Source organism: Hippopotamus amphibius, chromosome 8 (genome assembly GCF_030028045.1).
Source record: "Hippopotamus amphibius kiboko isolate mHipAmp2 chromosome 8, mHipAmp2.hap2, whole genome shotgun sequence".
Taxonomy (NCBI): Eukaryota; Metazoa; Chordata; class Mammalia; order Artiodactyla; family Hippopotamidae; genus Hippopotamus; species Hippopotamus amphibius.
In genome coordinates this window covers 68,380,906-68,408,177 of record NC_080193.1, presented here as the reverse complement: position 1 = coordinate 68,408,177, position 27,272 = coordinate 68,380,906, and the positions used below count along the sequence as shown (strand labels likewise).

The following is a 27,272-nucleotide window of genomic DNA, read 5'->3' as shown; positions in this document are numbered from 1 at the left end:
AAGAAGCGAGCTTAACTGAGTTTCCCCATGACTTGAGGAAGGACATAGAATAGCAAAAAAGTTAAAGGTCTCTTTGTCGTGGGGTCCACAAAAATCAATATTCCTTTACCCTAAAAATTAATATATCAGGTTCCTGGACAACTTAAATATTAATCCAAGAGTAGCAAAATTGTCCATTTTGGTAGCTTTTTTCTCTTAAATCATGATAAAAACACATAACAAAATTTACTCTTTACCATTTTCAGTGTATAGTCCAGCAGTATTAAGTATATTCACACTGTTGTACAACAGACTTCCAGAACCTTTTCATCTTGCAAAACTGAAACGTTGTGCTCATTATCAACAAAAACTGCCCATTTAGAAACTACTCCTTGCAGCTTATCTGCGCAGAGGACATTAGTTCTCAGAATGCCTTAAAAAAAGAAAACTGAGCAGCCATGCAAACACATCCCTCTGATATGTTGTCAGTTGCGTCCACCCCCATGACCGGCTTCTGAGAAACTGCTGTCACTGTAATTGAGCTTCTTCAGTGTTCACTTTTTAGTCACCTTTTTTGTGATTGAAACATATAATTTTCTAGCATAATATAAAGGAATCAATGTGGAGTTATTCTCTGTAGAGGTGTGCAAATGAGCACCACGTGTTTTTTGGGAGAAAGCATGCCCCAATGTGTAGCATCACAGCATCACGTTTGATGAAACGCCCCTGGTGTCTTGAGGATTTCATAGAAAAGCATCACCACAGAGAGAGCAACAGGGACCAGCCCTTGATGCTTCCTCCTCATTTACTGGGTTCTCTTCTTTCAGTACAAATACAAAGAAGCTTATCGTAAGCAGTTGGGTCACCATATTGGTGCCCGAGCGGTACGTGATGACCCCAAGATCATGTGGTCCCTCCACGTTGCCAAAATGCAGAGTATCCGTGAGTACAAGAAAGATTTTGAAAAATATAAGACCAGGTTCAGCAGCCCAGTGGACATGCTTGGTATCGTTTTGGCCAAGAAATGTCAGACCTTGGTCAGTGATGTGGATTATAAGCACCCTCTGCATGAGTGGACCTGCCTGCCTGACCAGAATGACATCATCCATGCTCGGAAAGCTTATGACCTCCAGAGTGATGTGAGTATCTCTGCTGCTGCTTCTGCATACTAGTGTTAACAATAATCCTCATAACAACAACAGTAATAATAATACAGTTAGTATGCCCTATTGAGAGCAAAATAAATAATTAGGAAATATCTAATATATTCTCTCTATAACACTGCATTACACACTTTATGTCTTGTGATTTTGAAGATGAAAATAAAGGCAAGAGTTTTTTAAAAATTTTCCCATCATAAGAGAAAAAAGTGTAGGTATGTGTGGTGATGGAGCTCAATTAGATTTACTGCGGTGATCATTTCACAATATACACACAATTGAATCATGATGTTGTACACCTGAATTTAGTATATGTCAATTATATCAATTAAAATGCAAATCAAGAGTGTGATTTGCAAAATTTAACATTACTGTGTGTTGAAACATGACTATAGTTGAATTTCACTTCTTTTCCCTTAAAAAAAAAAAAGTCAAGAGTTTTTGTGACTGCAGTGCTTACACAGCATTGGTCTCAGTATGTGGCCTTTTGGGGAGCTATTAGAACACATTTTCCAAAGCTGTAGAAACTCTGCTTTTGTGTGAAAGTCTTGTAATACCCTCAAGGGCAGGACTATGTCTTTTACTCTTTAAAAAGATCTTTCATCGTTCCTAGTACAATCCTCTGTGCCAAAAAGTGCTAAGGAAAAAAATATACTCAGGATTCAATAAGGCTTGTGAATGAGTGATTGTGATGACAGCTTTACCTGTTCATCAGTACTTTTGTGTTTCTCTAGTACCATCTGTTTTGTGACTATGAATCTGAACAACTAACTAATAAAAGTGTTTCTTGTTGGTTGATTTGCAGAATTTGTATAAGTCAGACCTTGAATGGATGAAAGGCATTGGCTGGGTTCCAATTGGCTCAGTGGAAGTAGTTAGAGCCAAGAGAGCGGGAGAGATACTGAGTGATAACATCTACCGCCAGCAGCCAGACACCCTGAAATTTACAAGCGTAACTGACTCTCCAGAGCAGGTGCTGGCAAAGAGCAATGCTATAAACATGAATAAGGTGAGTCTTCACTTCTCACCATCAGGTATAGGAATTTACCATAGAATGAAGTAAAAATTCTGACATGTTACTTCATTTTAAAGATTCCTATAGGATTTATGATACCTTTTAAAATGATTTTCCCATTATAACACCATAGTTACTTAGTAATACTTCAGAATATTAAACTGATGTTAAAAATACCATGTGCTGTAATTATTTCACAATTATACATATTAAACACTGCAACCCAATCATACTTTACAGAACTGTTAAAAATTTTAATAAGAAATAGTAAAAACTCTGAATCAATGAAATAGTGAGCTAAATACTCTTGGAAATAGTAATTTATCTACATGGAAGTTAGGAATTTATGCAACTTGAATAATTTTATTTCTGCTTTGTACAGAGGAGAGGTAACTGGCTCATAATCAAAAGAAAAAAATGTCTGTAAACTCCAAAATAATTTTTCTCATCTTTTTTTTTTCTTCAAAGCGCTTATATACTGAAGCCTGGGACAATGACAAGAAAACAATCCATGTCATGCCTGATACACCAGAAATCATGCTAGCCAAACTCAACCGGATAAACTACAGTGATGTGAGTAAAGGACTGACCTTATCCTGAAGAGAAAGGCAAAAATGAACTATTGTAATAATTTCCTTAGTGAAATGTTTTGGCTAATTTATTGTACATACTACAAACCAACATTGTCAATAAAAAAGATAGTCCTCCCTTGATTCAAGAGATAGTTTTCCCTTGATTCAGTTTTGGGCTATGTGATGGGTCCACAAAGTAGACCAACCTTTTATGAAGATGACACTGGGGAATGAAATGCTTATGGAGAAGTACCCCAATAGGGATTATACTCTAAGCCTTCCCCTACAGGTCAGTGTGGTTATCAAGTCATTATTTTATTCAGCAATTATTTAGCAGGCAGGCACTGGGTTAGAACACAGTGAGTTACTGTACTGTGTATCCTTTTGCCACTTCATTGTGTTCTGGTTATCATTTAATGCTATTTGCAAGCATTTTCCTAGGCATCTCTTTCAGGATCAACATTCTCATCAGAGTGATGATTCTGAAACCCTAGTCTACAGAACGATCATGATCTGTGATGATAGTCCATGGTAAAATGGGAAAAAATAAGAACAACACATTGAGTTGTTCATGAGTCCAAATATATTCAATTAAAAAATACTGTACTTATTCCTTCTCCTTCTTTGGCATGAAGGTGGCCTTTCTTTTATATATTAAGATTGTGATAATAAAAAGCTGGGGGTTTTTTACATGTGCTTGTTTGGCAAAACAAAATTTTAGCAACCAGATGCTGATTTCCCTGCAAAACTTTTGAGAGTTACTTATCAATAAAATATCAAAGTTTACACCATGTGCCTTAAAATCCCTGAGCACCTATGAAACAAAGTTTTCTACAAACCCACACTAATGCTTAACTTTGTGTAGTTTAAAGTAGGACAGAGAAAGCTAATAATAAACAGCTTCATTTTTACAAAAGGAATAATGATGGATTAATTCTCTTTTCTACAGAAACTCTATAAACTTGCTTTGGAAGAGTCCAGGAAGGAAGGCTATGACTTGCGTTTGGATGCCATTCCAATCCAAGCAGCCAAGGCATCGAGAGAGATCGCTAGTGATGTAAGTTGATGTTTTCGGAAGAGGCATTTCTTATTCAAAGATGTCTACAAATGGCAGCTTTTACAGCTTTTCTTGCCAGAAATTTAGGCTGCAACCTCAGTTTCCCTTAATGATTCCTCCATATACAAAGTTGCGAATGAAAACAGAGAAAACAAAAAATACTGTGTCCAGTATACCTGTTAATCTGTCAAAGACAGAGTTATGTTCTTTAAAAATAAGTATTTTATGAACTCTAAAAATGGACTCATGTTTTTGAGCCTCAGAAGTTGAACAGCTGATGACCCAGACATTTGTAAAAAAAAAAAAAAAAAAAAAAAAGTTATTGTTAAAGACATTGATAGCACATGTAAATCAGCCAATATAAATGTGAACTCTTTCCTACTGCTTCTATCCGTTTATTCTGGCATTAAGAGAAGTTAGTTATGCACACGTTTTAGAGTTTTGTTTAATCCTTTGCTGACCTTTAGTGAGGTTCTCCTACCAAGATGCCCATAGCTGGACACAAGAACAAGTTAAGGAGTAAGCAAAGCTTTTACTCAGCATCCACTTTCTTCTCCTCTCTAGTCCTTCCCGTGTCATGAGAAACATCTCCTGAGGGTGTCCAGTACCATCATTCTGTACCAGGGCTCCTTAAGACCCAAATCCAGACTTTCCTTCTTCTGGAAAGATCCCAGACCTTAGACATATGCTTCATTCCTTCCATTATCAAAATATTTTTTTGGCTGTTAAGCTGGAGAAGCCCACACTATGACCATCTCATGGTAAAATGGACCATAAAGTGTTATTCTTGAATTTTAAAAGTTGATAGAGTGTTAACCCAAGGCATTACTCTCTCATGGTTGAAAGTTCAGTGACATTGACAGGCAAATAAGGGAGGTATTTCCTGGTAAAACTTTCTAAATGTAGCCCGTATCCTTGACCACGGAATTCACTATAAATTCTAACTAAAAGGGAAATATTCTAAAATATCTGTCCTATTGAAACATTATTAGAAAAAAGAGTCACATCTTTAAATTAAGTAGATATTCTGTTAAATTGTACGAGATGTTTTACCTTTACTTGTTAAGCAAATGTAAACTAGGCAGTATAGTTTAGTAGAAGGGGAAAATATTAGGAGTCAGAGTCTCTCCATTTTAGCCTCAGCCCTGCTACCTGCTTATGATGTGACCTTGAACAAATCACTTAACTCCTAGAGGCTTCAGGTTTCTGTTTTATAAAATGGAGTTGATAATATCAAACTTTCTCTCTCACACTAGTTGTGGGGAAAATCAAAAGAAGTAATGTGTGTGTGAAACTATGAAATGTGATATAAATAAGACACCCTTATCATTAGACTTATATCTCTATTCTTTTTTTCAGTATAAGTACAAGGAAGGCTACCGCAAACAGCTTGGCCACCACATTGGGGCCCGAAATGTTAAGGACGACCCCAAGATGATGTGGTCCATCCACGCAGGCAAGATCCAGAGTGACCTGGAGTACAAGAAGGACTTCGAGAAGTGGAAGACCAAGTTCAGTAGCCCAGTGGACATGATGGGAGTGGTGCAGGCCAAGAAGTGCCAGATCCTTGTAAGCGACATAGACTACAAGCATCCCCTTCATGAATGGACCTGTCTGCCTGATCAGAATGACATCATTCAGGCTCGGAAGGCCTATGACCTTCAGAGTGATGTAAGTGGGTTTAATATTCTTTAGCAAGGATTCAAGAAGGGGTTCTAACTTTTGTGCTGTGGAATCTTTTGGCAGTCTGGTGAAACTTATGGATAACCTCTCACGACAATGTCGTGAAATGCATAAAATTATACACACACACATGTTTAAAAAGAAACCGATTACATCAAAATATGGTTATCAAATATTAAACTAAGCAAGGAGAGGGATAAATTAGGAATTTGGGACTAAAAGATACACACTATTGTACATAAAACAGATAAATAGCAAGGACCTACTATATAGCACAGGGAACTACATTCATTATTTTGTAATAACCTATAATGGAAAAGAATGAAAAATAACATATATATAACTATATATATATAACTGAATTATATATAACTGAATCACTGCTGTATACCTAAAACTAACACAACACTGTAAATCAACTCTACTTCAATAAAAAAAATAAAAAATTTAAAAATAAATAAAAAATAAAATTGGATTATCAGGAGAAAAAAATTAAATCTATGATATAGTAATATATATGCTTTTTTATTGAAGTGTAGTTGTATAGTATTACATGTCACAGGTACACAATATAGTGATTCACAATTTTTAAAGGTTATACTCCATTTATAGTTATTATGAAATATTGGCTTTATTCCCTGCATTGTACAATATATCCTTGTAGCTAATTTTATACATAATTGTTTGTACCTCTTTTTACTCTACTCCTATCTTTCCCCTGCCCCCTTACCTCTCCCCACTGGTAACCACTAGTTTGTTCTCTATATCTGGGAGTCTGCTTCTTTTTTGTTATATTCACTAGTTTAGTGTATTTTTTAGATTCCACATATAAGTAATATCATACAGTATTTGTCTTTCTCTGTCTGACTTATTTCAGCTAGCATAATCCCTCCAATTCCATCCATGTTGTTGCAAATGGCAAAATCTCATTCTTTTTTATGGCTGAGTAGCATTCCGTTATATATATATATAGATAAAGATATATAAACTTCTTCTTTATCCATTCGTCTCTTGATGGACACATAGGTTGCCTCTATATCTTGGCAATTATAATAATGCTGCTATGAATATTGGGATACATGTATCTTTTTGAATTCGTGTTTTCTTTTTTATTTATTTATTTATTTATTTATTTATTTTATTTTTGGGGGGGTACACCAGGTTCAATCAACTGTTTTTATACACATATCCCCATATTCCCTCCCTTCCTTGACGCCCCCCCTCGAGTCCCCCCCACCCTCCCCGCCCCAGTCCTCTAAGGCATCTTCCATCCTCGAGTTGGACTCCCTTTGTTATACAACAACTTCCCACTGACTATTTTACAGTTGGTAGTATATATATGTCTGTGCTACTCTCTCGCTTCTTCTCAGGAATTTGTGTTTTCTTTTCGTATGTATACCCAGAAGTGGAATTGCTGGGTCATGTGGTAGTTCTATTTTTAGTTTTTTGAGAAGCCTTCATACTGTTTTCTGTAGTGGCTGCACTAATTTACATTCCCACAAACAATGTAGTAATATATATGCTTTTTATTAACACATTAAATAAAAAGATCTAGCAGTGGGTATAAAACTAGTTTAATTTCAAAGAAGTTATGAGCATAATATGCAAGATGTCTGCAACAACTGTAATAGGGTATGAAAATATTATGCTGGTAAAACTCCCAGTAGTGTTAATGCTGCTGGCATCTGTTGCCTATAGTTATAGCTGAAAGAGGTTAATGATACCAGGTTAACAAACAAATCCAGGTTTAATGCAACCTGATTTTCCAAACGAATTTATCGTATTATCATTTTTCTGACTACTTAACTTATAGGAAGTATCCATTATAAGAATGAATTGTATATATCAAGGCAATTTTTCTAAGGAGCTGAAAACAATATCTCCCTAGGAATATGTTAGGTATTTTTGTTGTCAGCCAGTAGATTGTCCTTGGGATTCAAATACCACCTTATTGATATAGTAGCTCCTTTTTTTGTTTGTTTTCTTTTATTTATTTATTTTTAAATTTTTTTTTTTGGGGGGTACACCAGGTTCAATCATCTGTTTTTATACACATATCCCCGTATTCCCTCCCTCCCTTGACTCCCCCCCCTCGAGTCCCCCCCACCCTCCCTGCCCCAGTCCTCAAAGGCATCTTCCATCCTCGAGTTGGACTCCCTTTGTGTTTGTTTTCTTTTGGTCAGGCTCTGACAAGTAGTCAGTTTTGAAAGAATGATGAAAGTGGTGGCATTGTAAAAAAGAGTTTCCCCAAAAGCCATAAAAACAAACAAACAAAAAATTGTTACTCTTAAGTTCAAAGAAGAAACATGAAAGCAGGATAAAATATCTTTTTTTAAACTTGAACTACAACACAAGAAGGGGGACTGAGGATAAGTAAGAGTAAATATATACATACTCTTTGACTTAGAACCGTGAGTATAGAATCATCTGAAAAAAAGATCTCTTTTTGTTGTCCCCAGAAAACACATTAATTCAGCATGTAGTAGTGTTCATCCTTTCTTTGTGTTACACAGTGGCTGTGAAGACCACCGCCCAATGAGATAGGAACAAACTATATTCTAATGGAGAGGTATTCTCATGTGAAAAGGTATGGGCAATCATAGCAGAGAATAAACACTTTGTATCAGGAGGCAGGCAGGCAGGAATTTCCTTAAAATGGTTTTGTATCAAAGTCACATATTATTAGAGATTTCCTAGGTCTTTAAAACAGTGAACATTGACTACCTTCAGGGAGAAAGTGTTGGACTAGCCATTCTACACCAAAGGAAGGCAGTCCTGTGTCTTCCCAGAAATTTACACGAGATGCAGAATTATACACCATCTGTATATGCTAAAACCAAGACCAGACATCAGGCTGCTGAGGTAATTTCTACACATATTTGACATTGTTTCATTTTCAGGCTATTTACAAGGCTGATCTTGAATGGCTGAAAGGCATTGGGTGGGTTCCCATTGGCTCTGTGGAGGTCGAGCATGTGAAGAGAGCCGGAGAAATCCTGAGTGAAAGGAAGTACCGCCTGCCCAGAGACCAGCTTAAGTTCACATGCGTTACAGACACCCCAGAGATTGTCCTGGCAAAGAATAATGCCCTGACCATGAGCAAGGTGAGTCTCCAGCTGTTGCCCGTTGCCTGTGTCATACGTTCCACAGACTGGGCTCATAAAGTGAGAAATGCCCTGGAGGGTGTCCAGAGAAAGGAGAGGTGCTCACGCAGCCCTTCAGCAGAGCATATGCGTGAGTCCTAGTTGTACCTGCATGCCCCTCTCAACGCGGTGTCCCCACATTCTCTGTGTGCCTGAGGAAGTACAGCCTAGGACGGTTTCTCTGGACTAATGCATACACTCTCTGAGCAGTGACCCAGAGACATCCACACAATGCAATACTTTGCATGTTCTCCTTGGCAGAGCGGACTCAAGCTATCGGCATTTCTTTATTCATCCTGTAAAAGAATACACAGCCATTTTGCATTTTGTTCAGAAGTCTGGGAAACACCAGGTACATAGCAGTGCCAGCGCACAACTCAGATTACTTGCTTCCAAAACCATAGGCTGTGGAAATCCCACTTTGGAAAGTGAGGTGTTATTGCTGCTTTCAGTCTTATTACACGAGATAGAGGATTCTTCTTTCCTCCAGAGTGCTGGCAATCTGTTCGTTGATACTGGGCTACCTTGTTTATCCAACAAATAGGCCCTTAATATGCACATTCGAGATTGAATGGAACTTTTCTGAATTCTCCCACATCTGCCTGAATGTCTTCTAAATATCCAGGTGGTGAGACTGAGTGCTCAGTGCAGAATATGAAATTGGCTCTCAGATAGCAAACTCCAGTGTTTGGGGTATTGAAACTCCAGAAACGCTGTTCTATACCACACTCGTCCGCAGCAGCCACAGTGATAATAACAATAGGAGACATAAAATTTGTTGAGTGCCCACTGTGACTCAGGCCCTTTACATAAGTTGAGGTTAATCTCCAAAAAATACTCAATAAAGTAATATACCAATTTCACCTCAACTAAAAAAAAGAGACAAGCACACGTTTAAAAAAAATACTTAATAAGGAAGATATGATTATCCCCCTCCAAACCTTCTCAAGATCACACAGCTTGGACACAGGGGAGTTGGGTTTGACCTTGGGATTGACTTTGAAGTCTAAGGATTTCTACTATGTCATCGTTCTATAGCCAGGCTCCAACCTTGAAGGTTCTATGAGTAAGCTTGAGAGCCACTGGATGAAAAGAATTAATAATTGAGATCATTATGTTGCTTTACATTAGCTATGAAACTATCATATGTCAGTTTAAATATTGCCATGATTTACTCTCCCCACTACCCTTTTGCTCCCCTAGCCTCCAAATAACCTTAAAAGGGCTATTTTACAGTTAAATGAAATAAATTTGATAATAACTGCAGTGTATTGGCTTTAACAAAGGGTTTTACCTCACCGCCCCCCCCCCCCCCTGCAGCATTTATATACGGAAGCCTGGGATACTGACAAAACCTCCATCCACGTGATGCCGGACACCCCAGAAATCATGCTGGCTAAGAGCAATTCTGCCCATATCAGCCAAGTAAGAGATTTCCTGATCATTGTGTCAGCCTTTAGTCCTTTCTCCGTCTCACCACCTTCCTTATTGGAAGTGGCCTATTAACTTTCTGTAACACTTTTCTTTTTCTCTTGTCCGTTGTCCTCCACTTAGAAACTTTATACTAAGGGATGGGATGAATCAAAGATGAAGGACTATGATCTGAGAGCTGATGCTATTCCCATCCAAAGGGCCAAGGCCTCGAGGGACATTGCCAGTGATGTAAGTGCCCTCCGTCTAATCCCCTTGCTCTCACCTTGCTGAACAGCCACAGTGCAGATGGTGGGCCACATTTTGTAATTGCTTCCTCATGTACCTTCCAAGACCTTCCCCTTTGTTGTCTCAGAAGAAAAACACATTTTGAAATTGTAGTTAGAGTTGCAGAAAAAGTTTTCAGCAGTGAGGATATATGATTACATTACAGTTACATGTATGATAGCATAAAACGTTAGTTTAAAATTGTTCTGAGATGTCAAAGTATTCACAATATAAAATTCTTGTTCATTTGCTTCTGGGTTTTCATGTGTCTATAATTGTCAGCATGCATATGGTTTTAAAACTGGGCTTTTAAACCTATATTTCTTATGTTTTAGTACAAATACAAAGAAGCATATGAGAAACAGAAAGGCCACCACATTGGAGCCCGAAGTGTTGAAGACGACCCCAAGATTATGTGTGCCATGCATGCAGGGAAGATTCAAAGTGAAAGGGAGTACAAGAAGGATTTCCAGAAGTGGAAGACCAAGTTCAGTAGCCCAGTGGACATGTTAGGCATCTTGCAGGCCAAGAAATGTCAGACTCTGGTCAGTGACATTGATTATCGAAATTACCTGCATCACTGGACATGCTTACCTGATCAAAACGACATTATCCAAGCAAGGAAGGCCTATGAACTGCAGAGTGATGTACGTAACATGAACTTTGGGAAAGCGGAATGGGAGGACATAGATTTACTAATTCTACATACAGTGCCTCTGTGGACATACCGATGGGTTGCTCACTGCACAACCTCAGGGGGTGCCATTCACATTGTTAAAACAAAACCTGTATTTAGGAGTTACGAGAATCAAAGAACATAGATGAAGAACTCTACTTAGGTCATGTCCTCCCTGGCCTAGATTCCAAACTATCTTCTTCAGGTTCTTTGTACTGTCTGGCAATGAAAATATATTTCAAACAAACATAAGTTATCTGAACATTTTAAAAATAACTGCCACTATTGTACAATATCCAAAACACTAAACAGTTTCCTTGGATCAGTTACCACAGGATGAAAATGGAATGAGATTTGACAGAATATCTTTAATTTTTTTCGGTTACATAATTTCTTTAAAATATCAAATAATTAGCATGAAATTTAGCATGGTTACCATTTTACTCCTGTTCATGGCTAGCATAGAAAATTATGCTTTTACAAATTACTCTGTCATGGATATCGAAACCCGTGAGTCATGTAAAATCCCAGGTCCTGCATTTGTGGAACCACCACCTCCTGTGCTTATCAACCCCTCAGCCCTGTGAACTTATTTTTCAATTAAGGGATGCTATGTCTAGCACTTGGAACAATATTTCTGTCTAACGTCTCTGTAGAATGTGTACAAATCAGACCTGGAGTGGCTGCGTGGCATTGGCTGGATGCCAGAAGGCTCAGTAGAAATGCACAGGGTGAAGGTTGCTCAAGACCTGCTGAATGAAAGACTCTACAGGATACGTCCTGAAGCCTTGAAATTCACTTCCATTGTCGACACGCCAGCGGTTGTCCTGGCAAAAGTCAATTCTCTGCAGATGAGTGAGGTAAGAACCATCCTACCACCAGGCTCTCCTTTTGCGGGGCTCTTTCTTCAAAAGATGCCACCCAAATGGGGCATCTGTGGATGAAACGGAGAAAGTGGATTGTTTCTCTTCAAAGACTTAAAGTGATGAGAGCAACGCTGAGAATCTCTTGACTAGTTTAGTGAAGGCACATGCGAAGGAGAACTCTGACAGATGCCAGTGGGCCTTTCCCCTACCTCACACACAGATTTGGAAGCATGAAAATAAAAAAGTCACTCCATTACAATTCAGGAAAGCAAATACTTATTACAAAACCTGTGACATAACATCACACATTAAATGGTAGAACACTGTATTAGTCAAGGTTCTCCAGAGAAACAGCTAATAGGATGTGTATGAGAGAGAGATTTACTTCATGAATTGACTCACCTGACTGTGGAGGCTGGCAAGTCCAAAGTTTGCAGGGTAGGCCAGCAGCCTGGAGACCCAGGCAGGAGGTGCAGTTCAAGCCCAAGGCAGTCTGCTGGCAGAATTCCTCTTGCTCAGAGGAGGTCAGTCTCTTAAGGCCTTCATCTGATTGAAGGCCCCCCGCCCGCCCGCCCGCCACAGTGCCCCGCCATCACAAAGGGTAATTTCCTTTACCCAAAATCTACTTGTATGAATGTTAATCTGATCTAAAAAAGTACCTTCACAGAAACACCTAGAATAATGTTTGACCAAATACCTGGGTACCGTGGCCTAGCCAAGTTAACACAAAAAACTAACCATTGCAAACATATAACAAAACATTTTCCCAGGTTAAATAGTTGCTAAGACTTAATGTTTCAGATATTCATCTCTATTGCTTTATTAAAATAATATTTTCCTTCTCTCCACAGAAACTATATCAAGAAGCCTGGAATAAAGATAAAACCAACATAAGCATTCCTTCTGACATGCCAGTCATGCTGCAGGCCCAAATCAATTCCATGCAAATCAGCAATGTAAGAGGCATAAATGTGAAGTATAAATGTGTTTATGGGACAGTATCTGTCAGCTTATGCGGTGTGTCATAATGGACAAATTACCTGCCTTAGAAATGTTTACAGCTTTGGGTGCTAGACACTTTTTCTTTAGCTACCATTCCCAATGCAGTATGAATGGAGATTCTCTTTCAAACATTAGTTTAGATACTTGTCTGGGTCCCTGCACTGCAAGAGATGGGATACTTGAATCTCATCACTGTCCTCCTTTCAACCTTGAAATCACTGTTCTGTATCCAATGTCCACAGCTCAGTTTCATTCTGTGTTAATTGAGAATAATGAAATCCCTAGTTAAGTGCCTCTTACACAAGGAAGTATAAGAGGTAACAGTCTCTATTGTTGTTATAGGTTCTTGGTTGATCCAGAACTTTCTTGTTTAACATTTCAACGCCATAAGAAAAGCCAAAATTTTAAATTACATGCAAAGTGCAGGATAAGTATGATATCTATGTCACATTCCCTTAACAGAGAGCTTTGAAGAGTCAAAGGGCAACGTTAGGAAAAAATCTTATCAAGGCTTATATGGTAACTTGATGAAGTTTCTCTAGGTTCACAGCTGATTCTTAGTTCCCATTACTGTGTAGTGGGATATTTTCACATTGTACTATATTGTGGTAAATGCAAATAATTCAAACATTAGTAGATTTAGGTGTTTAGCTTTAAAATTATAATCACAAATACCCACACTCCACAAAGTAAATAGGCAATAACCAAAAGAAGTACTCAGAAGTGACTGTTTTCTCTTATGCTGCCTTCATTTACATTGTTCTTTGGTGATTCATGTCATGGCTACTTTGAGTGTGTCTACTGATTCTCAATTCTTGTAAGTAAACCTATGTTTTCCTTAATAGAAACTCTACCAGAAAGACTGGGATGAGTCCAAGCAGAAAGGTTATGACTTGAGAGCAGATGCCATTGAAATCAAGCATGCCAAAGCCTCCAGAGAAATTGCCAGTGAGGTACAGCTCCTTCTATTTCCTTCTGGGTTTTCTCCTGTATACAACAAATAGGGAGAATATTTTTCAAGAATTTTAGTTTCACTTGATTTTTTTTTAATCTATGCAAACAATTGCATTTTGCCTTGTGCTAAAGACTTTATTTTAAAATATTAAAATAAGATGAAAAACACTAATGTAAGCAAAGACGTATATGTGTAAATAACTTCTAAGTTGTTTCTAAGTGGAGGTAAAATACCATGAAGAGTCGATACAAAGTTCTTGGGAAACATTCAGGAACCAATACAATATTATTGTATCCCCCAAATCTTTATAACATTCTCCATAAATATAAATTACAAATGAAAGTTTTATACAAGACTTAAGACTGAAATCACATTTTATATACAAGATTTTATTCTGGAAGTGCATGTATACTACTCTGAGTAACACTTTGAAGTTCATCTAACAGTAATTTAAAAACTTACCAGCAGTCAAAATAATTATTCTACCAAGGCCCCCCAGTGCCAAATCTTTAAGCTACCTTTGTTCCTTTTCTTCAAATTCTTCTCTATTTTTTATCTTAGTATCCAGCTGTCTCTTCCTTCTTTCTTATTTTTATCTCTAAAAAGGCATGGCCAATCCACAGTATCTGCCTTTTTCCCAGTTCTCTCTCTCTCTCCCTTTTGTCCAAACTTTCCTATGTTTTCCAAATATAGGAGAGAAACAGAAATGATCTTACTCTGGTCCTAAGACACTGAGAACAAGTGTGAACAAGATGAAAACGTATCCACAGGCCTTTTGTTGTCATCTTCTGATTTGAACCAACAGCCTTGTTTTCCATTCCTGAAACATGCACCTTTCTTGTCTTCAAAACCACACATATGACTTTTTCCTGCCTGAGGTACCTTCAGTACTCTTGGGGACCATCTGACCTAATTTCCACTTGCCAGGCAAACTTCGGGACAATTACTCCCACTGTGCCTTATTTTTCCCATTTGAAATATGTGATAATACTAATATCCACATTATGGAGATGTTCTGAAGATTAAGTAAGGTTAGAATTCAACTATTTTTAACCAAAAAATTCAGCAATTTTCATATGATTCAACCTAATTCATTTGAAGCACTCATAATAGTGTCTGACATACAGTGATTGTTCGATAAATGTTAGCTATTATTTTTTATTACTCTGGTTCATTACACTTTTTCCCTCCTGATTTGCTCATGTCCTCTATGAAACTATCTAAAATAGCCCTAATTTCCTTAAAGTGAACTAAAATATATAATAACTACCAATTTGAGCCATTTTACATTAAAGCTAAAAAAAATTCTGAAAACACTTAATGAAAAGTCCTATGCATACATTACTTTCATATGTCTTTTTATCTGATTTTTCACAACTTTAGTACAAATACAAAGAAGGTTACCGTAAGCAACTGGGCCACCACGTGGGTTTCCGCACCCTGCAAGATGACCCCAAATTGGTATGGTCTATACATGCTGCCAAGATCCAGAGTGAAAGAGAATACAAGAAAGCTTACGAGAAGTGTAAAGGAATTCACCATACACCATTAGACATGATGTCCATTGTTCAGGCCAAGAAATGCCAGGTCCTGGTTAGCGACATTGATTATCGCAATTATCTGCACCAGTGGACATGTCTGCCAGATCAGAATGATGTGATCCAGGCAAAGAAAGCCTACGAACTGCAGAGTGATGTGCGTATCCTGGCTTCAGACTCTTGGGGAGATGTGTGTCTATGTGTTTAATCACAGTGTGTTCTCTAGGGATATAATTTGAACAGTAATATTAATAGAATCTCACATATTCTGTATATTTCTGTAGAGTTTTTCTGAACATTTTCTATCTTATAGAGGATTCCTTCTTATAGAAGGCCTTATTCATCAAGATGAAAATCCCTCTCACATTCTATGGAATTAGGTAGAAAATTTCAATCCCAGTTGTCCTGATCCATTACATTTGCATAATCAGGTATCTAAAAGTCAGAAACAGATGTAAGCCTAAGGAAATGTTGGATTTCAAGTTTATCTGACACATATAGGAAAAATGTGTGTGTATATATGTATATGTATATATGTGTATTTATGTATATATTTGAATAATATATTTAGAGAGAAAGAGGAGAGGTGTGTGTAGATATAAGTATGTATTTTGTTTCTCATTATACATGCTTCTAAGACCTTTTTCTCCCAAATTCCTACAGATGTTATCCCCAGTGGCACATAAAAGGCAGATTTCAAGTAGTGAGTGCAGAATCTCAACCTTGCTTAGAAACAAAATTTTGTGCCATTGCTGTCTGTCATTCAACAAGTGCTAGTTGTCAGCCCTGCTCCAGTTCCTGTAGGAAACTCTGAACTTCTCCCAGAGACACGTGCCAGAGATGTAACACTCAAATATTAACATCTAATATTGATCCTTGAGTGTCATGGGACTGACCACCCAGCTGGTTTAAGTAGAGGTAGTGTGTGGCTTGCTGGCATCATGCTCTAGTAAGCAAGTTGACTCTTCCGTACTCTGTGGTTCTCTCCTTCTTGTAGAATGTGTACAAATCAGACCTGGAGTGGCTGAAGGGTATTGGATGGTTGCCAGAGGGTTCCGTGGAAGTGATGAGAGTAAAGAATGCCCAGAATCTCCTGAATGAAAGGTTGTATCGCACAAGGCCTGAGGCCCTCAAATTCACCAGCGTTGTTGATACTCCCGCAGTTATTCTGGCAAAGATCAATGCTGTACAGATCAGTGAGGTAAGTCAATTGATGATATGTTCAGACAAATTGAAGGTGTCTCAATCAAAATTGCAGTTGTGAACTTTAAACTGCTAACACCAGGATTAGAATTTTGAGCATGCGTGTATCCAGATAGAATTTCATACAGCCAATCAATTAACAGCATCCACATTCCACTTGCTTAGATGACTCTTTGGTTGGTATAAGTGAGGTCGGCGTCTTCATGTTCCATAAACGCTGATGTACACTTTGAACACATTTTGAAACCTTGCCTGTGTTACAGGGTCGCCAGTTAATACCATGGTCACACAATTGCCACCTTTTTATTACTGTTCAATGGTGAAATAAGTTAAAATCCAGGGGCAGTGCCAATATTAGACATTATGATAATTATTTGGGCCAAGAAAGCCAGGACTCGATTAGCAATGTGGATTATCATAGTCACCTGCAATGAGGGCTTACCTGCCAGGTAATTACATGTGAATAAATAGAAGAGGATTGGTTTACTACCATGTTTCTGACTTGTCTTACATTTATATTATAGCACACATAAATGTATTCTTCTTGTTGAAGTCACTTTTGACGCCTTCTAAAATAAAAAGACAGATGAAAACAAAATGTGATCTGCATTTGTATCTGAACACATCCAAAGAGAACCTTTAATTATACCTATAATTTTATTCATGTGGTAATTGACATATTTACTAATCAATGATCCTTTGTTTTTCATTTTTACCAGCCATTGTATCGTGATGCCTGGGACAAAGAGAAGGCAAATGTGAATGTACCAGCTGACACTCCTCTGATGCTGCAGTCCAAGATCAATGCCATGCAAATCAGCAACGTAAGGCTCTGCACATCCACCCGCTTCACACCAAACGTCTTGTCAAAATGCTCCAGAGAGCATTTAGCAAAAGGCATTTCCCTAACATTCCTTTTACTTCTAGTCTTTAATGATAAGTGCCGTCTGTGTGTGCACGCACACCTGAGTGTGTGTTTATGACATACAGATGTTTGTCCTTATCTTTGTTGGAAGGAAAAATGGGGTGGTTTATGCCAAACACACAACATCAAAACATACATATGTATGGGTAGTAATATTTAGTTCTCTCTTTAGTGGCCCATCATTGATTTTTTTCTTTTAAAACCAAACAATATATATAATTTTTCTCATTTTCAAATGCTTTACTGTCTTTCAAATTCCCTTCTTTAAAAAAAAGTTATTGGAAGAGAACTTTACTAAATGTCATTAAAAATGTACTGGAACTTAAGTTCAATATGAAACCAGTCTATTTTATAAATCTCAAGGGGAGATCAATGTTTCAGTGTAACTGTTAACATATTCTTGAACACACTCAGATTGACTGTGGCATTGCAATCTCTGTTTGCAGAAACAATATCAGCAGGCTTGGGAAGATGTCAAGATGACCGGCTATGACCTAAAAGCAGATGCCATCGGGATCCAGCATGCCAAGGCTTCCAGGGATATTGCCAGTGATGTGAGAGCTCCTACTTGCCCCGCCTTAACAAACACTAATTCATAGACACTCAGAGAGTTAATACTGTACTAACCTTTAACTTATTTCCCGAGGAATTCTATTTAAGTAGAATGAAAGGCATGGCTACTAGTGTCTTGCTTTAAAATCCCAAATTCAAGAACACCTTTGACAACAATTTGATGACCCACTTCCTTCTCTGCTTGGTTCTGCTCTTCGTATGTTTAAGCACAGATTTTGATTTTCTTTTCAGTGTCTTCTCAATATCAGTTAATATATAAACACAGAGATCCAGTGGGTGCAAAGAATTCTGTTGTTTCTTGAAGTGCAGCACACACAGGTGGCTTCTGTGATAATTTTATGCAGTACATGGACAAGCATTTTTAAAATGGTTAAATTTATTTTAATGTGTGCTAGAAAGATACGTATTTTTTCCATTTAAATAGGATTATAAATTTTAAAATAAAAATATTAAACAAGTTTAAACCTTAAAATATATTTATTTAGACAAAGAGTCAAGCTGACAAAGCAAAGTTTGAGGTACAAGTGGTTCTTTGTGGCAAAACACGTGAGAATGGCAAACAATGACTGAAGTTTGGGAAACAGTGGACAACCCTATATTGGAGGATAATCTAGAAGGACAATTCTTGCCTTTGAGGTGTTCACAATGTTTTCATGCATAGAGAAGACAAACCAGTGTATCAAGAAGTATAAAACTTATAGTATGAATTTAAAGAAAAACAGTGCCCCAGAAAGGGAGATGGAGTTATTTGAGCAGGCTGTCTAGAAAAAGTGAGTTTGGGGAAACAACTCTTCTTTCTTCTGTTCACATCCACCAGTATCTATACAAAACTGCTTACGAGAAACAGAAGGGTCATTACATTGGGTGTCGCAATGCCAAGGAAGACCCTAAACTGGTCTGGGCGGCAAATGTGTTGAAGATGCAGAATGACAGGCTGTACAAAAAGGCCTACAATGACCACAAGGCCAAGATCACCATCCCGGGGGACATGGTGTCCATCAACGCTGCCAAAGAAGGCCAGTTATTAGCAAGCGATGTGGACTATCGCCACTACCTACACCAGTGGTCTTGCTTTCCTGACCAGAATGATGTGATCCAAGCCAGGAAAGCCTACGACCTGCAGAGTGATGTAAGTTGTTGCTTGTGGTCCCTGAGGGGTGAGCTATTGCCCAGAAAGACAGCCTTCCACAGCTCTGCCCAGTCACTCCTTCCAGTGCTCAGAAAAACAAACTCTCCCTACCTGAGCACTTACTTCCCTTCAGTATTTTACCAAGGTTATTAATCACAGGCCTTACTGCTGGACTTATTCAGAAAGTGTTCATCTTCATTGTTAGTGGTGCTACCAGAATTTTTCCATAGATTTGTTAACGTGTGCACTGCTTGTAGTTTATTAAACATAGGCATCTTCATGGTTCTTCAGTTGAATGCCAGGGGCTGTCTTCCTTGAAATTAATTTGAAAGGTTAGATGCATTCTCCAAGCTCACTAGTTTTCCTTAACTTGGTATTCATCACAACATTATGTTTCATTAATTTGCCTAACGTATTTTTAGATTTACTTATATTTTCTGCCCATTCAATCTTTAGAAAATGATGAATTCCATCAGGATATTTATTTCCTGTATAGAATTAATACCTTCTTTTAATTATCTGATCTTGGTTCCCTTAATCTTCAAGAGATGCTTTTGCATGATGAATGAGTTTGTTGTAGAAAATTATACCCATCATTTGAAATGAATTGCCATCTAGTGGATTTAGCCCTATTTCTAGATAAATGCGGTCTCTTCATTAACCTGAACCACATTAGTGTATCAAGGAATGCATATCAATCAAGTTCTTAAAAGAATGCGGAAGGGAAGCTTCAAAACCTGTATGTAATCCTCTTCAAGAAGAATCCCTTCTGAATTTTGGGTGTCCATCATACTTTACACACTAAAACCTATAACATTCTTCATTAAGGTAGAAATTTCCCTACATTTTCACTCCTCTTACTCCCTATTTTAGCTTGATATTTGTTTCCTATTAAAGAGTTATTAAAATGCCAATTATGAAGAACACAATGGGATTTTTTTTTAAGTTAATAATTGGTCTTTCACATAGAGCAATTTTATTTGGTTAACCACTTACATATACCTGAGAAAATAGGTTTTAGATAGCCAAGAAAATGCAAACCCCAATTCAAAGGGAAGTGCTATCTTGGAAAAAGAAGACATAGTTGGGATCAAAATTGTGGAAGTAGGGATCACATTCTTAATTATCCCTTTAAAAATAATTATTAAACACACCATGTGCCAGGTCTTGTGCTGAGCACCAAAGGTACAATGGTGAGTAAAGGACAAGACAGAGTTCCTGACTTCAGGGAGTTCACATTGATAACACAGGAACAGACGTTAACTGGAGAACATCAGTGAAAAATGGGATAGCTGAGAAAGAGTGATCATGGCACTATGAAAAATGAGCTGGGGAAAGCTTCTCTGGGGGAGCGCTGATTTAGGGATAAGAAGGGGGAGTATGAGTTCGTTCCATGAGGAGGACACAGGGTGCGTTCCTGCAGAATGACCAACGTCTGCAAAAGGGGTTGTATGCAAACCGCAAACTGAAAGGCCGGTGTGGTCAGAACACATGAGTCAAAGGGAAGCACGTGTAAGATGAGGCTGCAAGGATAGGTAGGGCCTGATGCTAGACCATCATCACCTTCTAATCTATGTTAAGATTTTGATCTTTACCCTAAAACCGATGGGAAGCCGTGAGTTGGGGGGATGTTGTGACATCAGATTTGAGTGGTGTTTTTGCAAAGATCTTTCTGGCTGTTTTGTGGGGATCTTGCTGGAGAGCCTATTATTATTGCTTTATAGGTCCACATTGGCTAGTGTGATGATTACCAAAATATTTAAAAATCTTCTACACATCCCCCAAGCAGGGCACTCCTTCTGCACCATTCTGCTTTATAGAATACGCCCAGGCACCCCAACACAGACCCCACCCCCCGCCACGGAAAACAAAGCAGGACAAAACACTGCTGTGCATATGAGGAACTATTTTTGTCAGGCCCATGCTTGGTTTTATTATTGTTTGTGGAAGAGAAAATGTAACCAGGAAAACGGCTCCCTTATTTTACCACAATTTAAAAAAGGCCTGCCTCTCCTAACTTTGCTTTCTTTCCCAGGCCATCTACAAGGCTGACTTGGAGTGGCTGCGCGGTATCGGCTGGATGCCCGCAGGGTCTCCTGAAGTATTGAGAGTCAAAAATGCTCAGCACATCCTACGAGACAGTGTCTATCGGACACCTGTGGTGAAACTCAAGTACACAAGTGTCGTTGACACACCTGAAGTTGTCCTTGCTAAATCAAATGCTGAAAATATTAGTATTGTAAGTCACATTTTTCTTCTTAAAATTAAGTTCATGTTATTAAAGAAATGATAATTAACCTGGTAATCTGTTTGTAAGATAATAATATTGCTGATAGCAAACATTTTAATAAGTAGTGTTGACAGGATTGTTTTGTTATTGCTTACTAATTTTAAACAAAAACTCAAAGTATGAAAAAAGGTATTGATACAGATTTGATATCAAATTTGAGTAACATGTGAAAAGATTCTGGAAATTTTTACCTTCGTATGACAAGACTTTGGATCAGAAAAATCGAAAGTTGTGCACTGCAACTTAGCAAAATTACAAATTGTGAAGTCATTTTGTTGTTATTGGTTCTTTCCATAGCCAAAGTACAGAGAAGTTTGGGACAAGGATAAAACTTCAATCCACATAATGCCAGATACTCCAGAAATTAATCTCGCTAGAGCCAATGCTGTTAATGTGAGCAATGTAAGTACCGCAACAGGCTCCCTTTTTGTTTGGAAAGTCACCCAGTTGGTAGGAAGGTTTCACTAGGGAATTCTTCATAGCCAAGGAAGAGAAGATTGAGTGGGTAGGGAGGCCCTTGGCCAGGAGTGAGGAGAGGGGCAGACCCCTGGCTCTCAGTCAGCGGGCAAGGCCAATTATGGTGAGGCAGTGTCACCATGACAAAAGAGAGAAGGGAACAAGGACTAGAAGATGATGAAAGAGGAATGAAGAGGCAAACAAACCAGAAAGGGGAATTAATGACGGATTCAGATGAACACAAAATAATTAGGAGAGTTCTTTTCACGACTTTATGTAAATTAATTTTAAAACCCAGATCTATAGGAGATTTTTAAGGAAAGTATAAATCACTAAAAGTGAGCCCAGAAAAAGAATAAAAATATATTGCAAGAAATTAACAGGTTATTAAAGACTTCCTCCCCTCTGATATCAGAGTCACCCAGATGATTTCATAGGGGAATTCTTTCCAAACCTCAAGAAATAAACTACCATAGAGCCTAATGAAAGAAGGAGAGCCATCACCATTATTAAAACTTGTCAAAGATAGTTCCACTAATGAAAACTGTGGACCAGTAATAATGAGGAGAATCTTAAATGAAATATTAACAAATCAAATTTGGTAACACATGAGTATGATATGATACAAACAACTAAGGCTCATTCAGGAATGCCAAGAGTGTTCTGTATTGAGAAACCTAATAATGTGATAGAACAAAAGAGAAAAATCGTGTGCTTATTTTATTAGAATTAAAAAGACGTGTGACCAAATCCAGTATCCAGTCTTATTTTTAAAAATAAAAATCTTAGCAAAATAAGAATAAATGAATATTTTCTTGTCATAACTAAGAATAAATCTCAACTCAAAGGCCAGGCTCATCCTCTTCTCGTTCAAGTCAGGATTAAAACGAGGATGCCCACTGACATTACCATTTTTAACATTCACTGAAAGGAGCTAAGTAATAAGCTTCTCTGAAAATTCATGCCCAAATAATTACATAGGAGTAAGGGTTAGAGAGAAATATCAGAAAGAAAAAGGTAAAATTATCATTATTTGCAGAATAAATCATTATATCCCTGGAGAAAGGAAGAGAACCAACTTAAAATTCAATTAGATAAAAAGAGAATTCACTCACATGGCTAGCTTCTCAGTTTAAGAAAGGTACCACCTTCATGCAGCACAGAGATTTTTCTGTGTGTAGAACAAGTATGACCTTAGAAAAAGGATACTACCTTAATGCAGTCCACCATGGCTTGGAACTTTGCATCTTTCAAAAATAGTAAATCTTTGTGAGAGAAGGCGCTTTCCAAGCAAAAATTCCTCACCATGTGCCAAACTGCACCACCAACTCTATTGTAAGGAGCCTCTTGGAAGCTAATTTTTTCCAGGGGCTGAGAAGAAAACAAAATTTTGAGGCATTGATACATTTTTTGGGACCAGAATCAGTATATGGTACAGTGCGCTCTTACTGCCAAGTGACTGGATGGGGAAACAGCCAGCTCTTCACTGCATTGTAGACTCCTCAGCCTCTTCTTTCTGAGCCATAGGCATCTTTGGCAGGAGAATTCTGGAAAGTTTCATGTGCTCTTTTTCATATGATAAGTTTCTCAGCCAGAAATACCAGAACCCTATCATTAATATCATGATGTAAGCAAGACTAGTTTTTGAAACTATGCCAAAAGTAAAGTTGTTAAATTTAGATATTTAGACACTAATGAGAATGACTTCTGTTTTAGAAGAAATCATCCAATTTGAATGTTAACCAAAATATATCGTTTCTTCATACATGATTTTGCCAGCCGTATAATCTTGATAATAAAGTCTGCTATTTTAAATTATTTCGATCATTTAGAAAGCACAACTTCTGCAGAATATTTGTATATGATTTTATGGGTAACCAAGCAAACTCATGTTAATTGACTCATTTAATCTTCACACTAATCACATGGGCAATACAGTGTTATTTTGTTTTTATCGTATGGGAAGTTTGAGACTTGATTAAGGAATTTGCCCACATTCTCAAAGTTAGTCGGTGAGTAAGTTAGGTCTCAAGCCCAATTTTTTTTGTAGTTCAAATAAAAAAGATATTTGACCACATAAGCAAAAAAAAAATACATAAGAAAAAATAGTGTAACAATATATGTAATAAAATGAACTGAAAACAAAAAAAATTTTAAATAATATAATTACAAATTTGCATTAAATATTCTCTAGTACAACATATTTAAATGTGGCGATCATGTTTTCCTTTTGTACAAAAAAAGTCAAATGTTGACATAGGCCCACCCAAAGTTCATACAAAAACTTGAATGAATATTAATATAAAACTTGTCCATACTTATAAGGACGAAATTTATCTAAGCACTTATTTTTTAAAGATGATAAAGCCAGAAACTGTCAGTGATTGAAATTCACTTCTCCTTCCGGCACTGTTCACGCTCCCATAGTGATAGGTATGATTTCTGATTGATACATTTAAATTACTCTTATTCTGAGTCTTTTTGACATTGTCAATACAGAAGGTATTCACTTAAATGTGAATATATATTTAGAAAGCTATCTGTAAATCAGTCACTACTTTGACTTCTCTTTACAAACAAAATAATGCTACACTTAGAAAATGGCCATTATATCCAGGGGTGCTTCAGAAAGAAAATCTAACATTCCCAAACAATATGCATCATCGATCGTATTAGAAGATCTAAGAAACCATATAGGGAGAAAAAACCCCAAATGTAAAAAGTTTAAAATTCTGAAGATTAAAAATTGAATTGAGAAGGAGCGAAGCTCTGGCCCGGCGCGGAGTGAGCGCTGTGCGGGGACGCTGGGCCGGGCACCGGGCTGTGTGGAGAAGTGAGCGCGCGGCAGAGACGCCATCCTCGTCACCCCGAGCCAGAAGGGGCGAGTTCCCGAGGCCCTGGTCCTCCGCAGCCTCCGCCCGGCGGCGTCTGTGTGCACTCGGCCAGGCCAGCCCGCCGCCGCCGCCTCGCCTGTGCCCCCGCCCTGCCGCCCCTTCTCCGCCCAGCGGCCGCCTCTGTGGTGGAAGCAGCCCGAACGAGACCACTCAAGGTGAAGGATATCTACTAATACCAGCACTTTGAATGAAAATTTGTTTCTCTGCCACAAACTGAACTCTTGTTTGTGTCGGGGGGTGGGGAGTTGAAACACAAACCTAATTTTGTGGCATAGCAGCTATGCAGCTTGAAATCCAAGTAGCACTAAATTTTATGATTTCATATCTGTGCAATAAGCTTCCCAGGAGACGTGTCAACATTTTTGGTGAAGAGCTTGAAAGACTTCTTAAGAAGAAATATGAAGGGCACTGGTATCCTGAAAAGCCATACAAAGGATCAGGGTTTAGATGTATACACATAGGGGAGAAAGTGGACCCAGTGATTGAACAAGCATCCAAAGAGTGGTTTGGACATTGATGATGTTCGTGGCAATCTGCCACAGGATCTTAGTGTTTGGATTGACCCATTTGAGGTTTCCTGCCAAATTGGTGAAAAGGGACCAGTGAAGGTGCTTTATGTGGATGATAATAATGAAAATGGTTGTGAGTTGGATAAGGAGATCAATAACAGCTTTAACCCAGAGGCCCAGGTTTTAATGCCCATAAGTGACCCAGCCTCATCAGTGTCCAGCTCTCCATCGCCTCCCTTTGGTCACTCTGCTGCTGTAAGCCCTGCCTTCTTGCCCGGGTCTACTCAGCCTTTAACCTTTACCACTGCCACTTTTGCTGCCACCAAGTTCGGCTCTACCAAAATGAAGAATAGTGGCCGAAGCAACAAGGTTGCACGTACTTCTCCTATCAACCTCGGCTTGAATGTGAATGGCCTCTTGAAGCAGAAAGCCATCTGTTCCTCAGTGCACTCTCTGTATGGGCTTGGCCTGGGTAGCCAGCAGCCACCACAGCAACAGCAGCAGCCATCCCAGCCACCACCTCCACCGCCACCACCACAGCAGCAGCAACAGCAAAAAACCTCTGCTCTTTCTCCTAATGGCAAGGAATTTATTTTTCCTAATATGCAGGGTCAAGGTAGTAATACCAATGGAATGTTCCCAGGTGACAGCCCCCTTAACCTCAGTCCTCTCCAGTACAGTAATGCCTTTGATGTGTTTGAGGCCTATGGAGGCCTCAACGAGAAGTCTTTTGTAGATGGCTTAAATTTTAGCTTAAATAGCATGCAGTATTCTAACCAGCAATTCCAGCCTGTTATGGCTAACTAAAAAAAGAAAAAATGTATCTTACAAGTTAAAATGCTCGGGCCCAAGGAGGATTTTTTTTTTATAACCTCCTTGAGATCTTTTTTTTTTAAAGCTTATAGTAAGGATACATTCAAGCTTGGTTACAAAAATAAAACATGCATCATTTTTCATTGCCAACCAAGCACAAAGTTATTTTATACTGACTGTATATTTTAAAGTATACTCTCAGATATGGCCTCTTACGGTATTTAAGATATAGCAAGGACCTGGCTGATTTTTTTTTATAAAAAATTGGCACTAATAAGTGGGTTTATTGGTCTTTTCTAATTGTATAATTTAATTTAGTACAAAGTTTGTAAAATATCAGAGGATATGTATATATTGTTTCTACGACATGGTATTGCATTTATATCTTTTTACTACAGTGATCTGTGACAGCAGCAGCTTCATGTTGTATTTTTTTTACTGAAATTGTAAAATATCCATCTTAAAGACATCAACTATTCTAAAAATTGTGTACAGGATATTCCTTTAGTGGTGGAATTAAAATGTATGAATATTTGCTTTTTCAAAAAAAATGTATTTTCTGTTAAAGGTTTAAAGATTTTTGCTATATATTATGGAAGAAAATGTAATCGTAAATATTAATTTTGTACCTATATTGTGCAATACTTGAAAAAAACGGTATAAAAGTATTTTGAGTCAGTGTCTTATATGTTAAGAGGGACTGAAATAGTTTATATTAAGTTTGTATTAAAATTCTTTAAAAAAATTGAATTGAATTAAAGAATTAAATAGAATTCTTGAACTAGAGAAATTCGATACTAGCCAATTAATGCCTGAACCTAAACATATCCCAGTGCTACTAATGCACCAATACAAGAAGCAGCTGAACCCTTCTACATAAACCATTAACAACTACATCAAAGCTATAATTCAAAAAAAAAAGAAGAAAAGAAAGAATTCTTGTCAAGCCCAGATCTTTGGATTCCAGACATGATTTTATTCTCCAGTACATTGGTACAGAATGATTCTTTTATCTATTGTCTTTTTTCAAACTGGTTCTGGGACTTCAAAACCGCACCCCTCTGATATTAATTCTACTAGCACCCTTGGAGTCATTGGTAAGTTTGAACCTGGGACGATACCTTGTTTTTCCCCCT

The 27,272-nt window shown here is 37.9% G+C and overlaps 2 protein-coding genes across 11 annotated transcripts in view; both read left to right on the top strand.

The window, feature by feature from the left end:
- Positions 1-27,272, top strand: part of NEB (nebulin) — a 234,760-nt gene that overhangs the window by 133,002 nt on the left and 74,486 nt on the right. For all 10 annotated transcript variants that reach the window (XM_057744557.1, XM_057744559.1, XM_057744556.1 and 7 more), the window contains exons 94-112: positions 807-1,118; positions 1,945-2,148; positions 2,623-2,727; positions 3,676-3,783; positions 5,143-5,454; positions 8,367-8,570; positions 9,930-10,034; positions 10,164-10,271; positions 10,643-10,954; positions 11,640-11,843; positions 12,701-12,805; positions 13,697-13,804; positions 15,190-15,501; positions 16,342-16,545; positions 17,267-17,371; positions 17,919-18,026; positions 18,863-19,174; positions 21,210-21,413; positions 21,762-21,866. In XM_057744557.1, coding sequence (XP_057600540.1) covers positions 807-1,118; positions 1,945-2,148; positions 2,623-2,727; positions 3,676-3,783; positions 5,143-5,454; positions 8,367-8,570; positions 9,930-10,034; positions 10,164-10,271; positions 10,643-10,954; positions 11,640-11,843; positions 12,701-12,805; positions 13,697-13,804; positions 15,190-15,501; positions 16,342-16,545; positions 17,267-17,371; positions 17,919-18,026; positions 18,863-19,174; positions 21,210-21,413; positions 21,762-21,866 — 3,537 coding nt within the window. The remainder of the gene's footprint in view (positions 1-806; positions 1,119-1,944; positions 2,149-2,622; positions 2,728-3,675; positions 3,784-5,142; positions 5,455-8,366; positions 8,571-9,929; positions 10,035-10,163; positions 10,272-10,642; positions 10,955-11,639; positions 11,844-12,700; positions 12,806-13,696; positions 13,805-15,189; positions 15,502-16,341; positions 16,546-17,266; positions 17,372-17,918; positions 18,027-18,862; positions 19,175-21,209; positions 21,414-21,761; positions 21,867-27,272) is intronic.
- Positions 24,815-27,266, top strand: LOC130858303 (protein Tob1-like). Its single transcript, XM_057744560.1, is given in 2 exon segments — positions 24,815-25,315; positions 25,317-27,266. Coding segments are annotated over 2 exon segments (1,035 nt in total). The 5' UTR covers positions 24,815-25,094; the 3' UTR covers positions 26,131-27,266.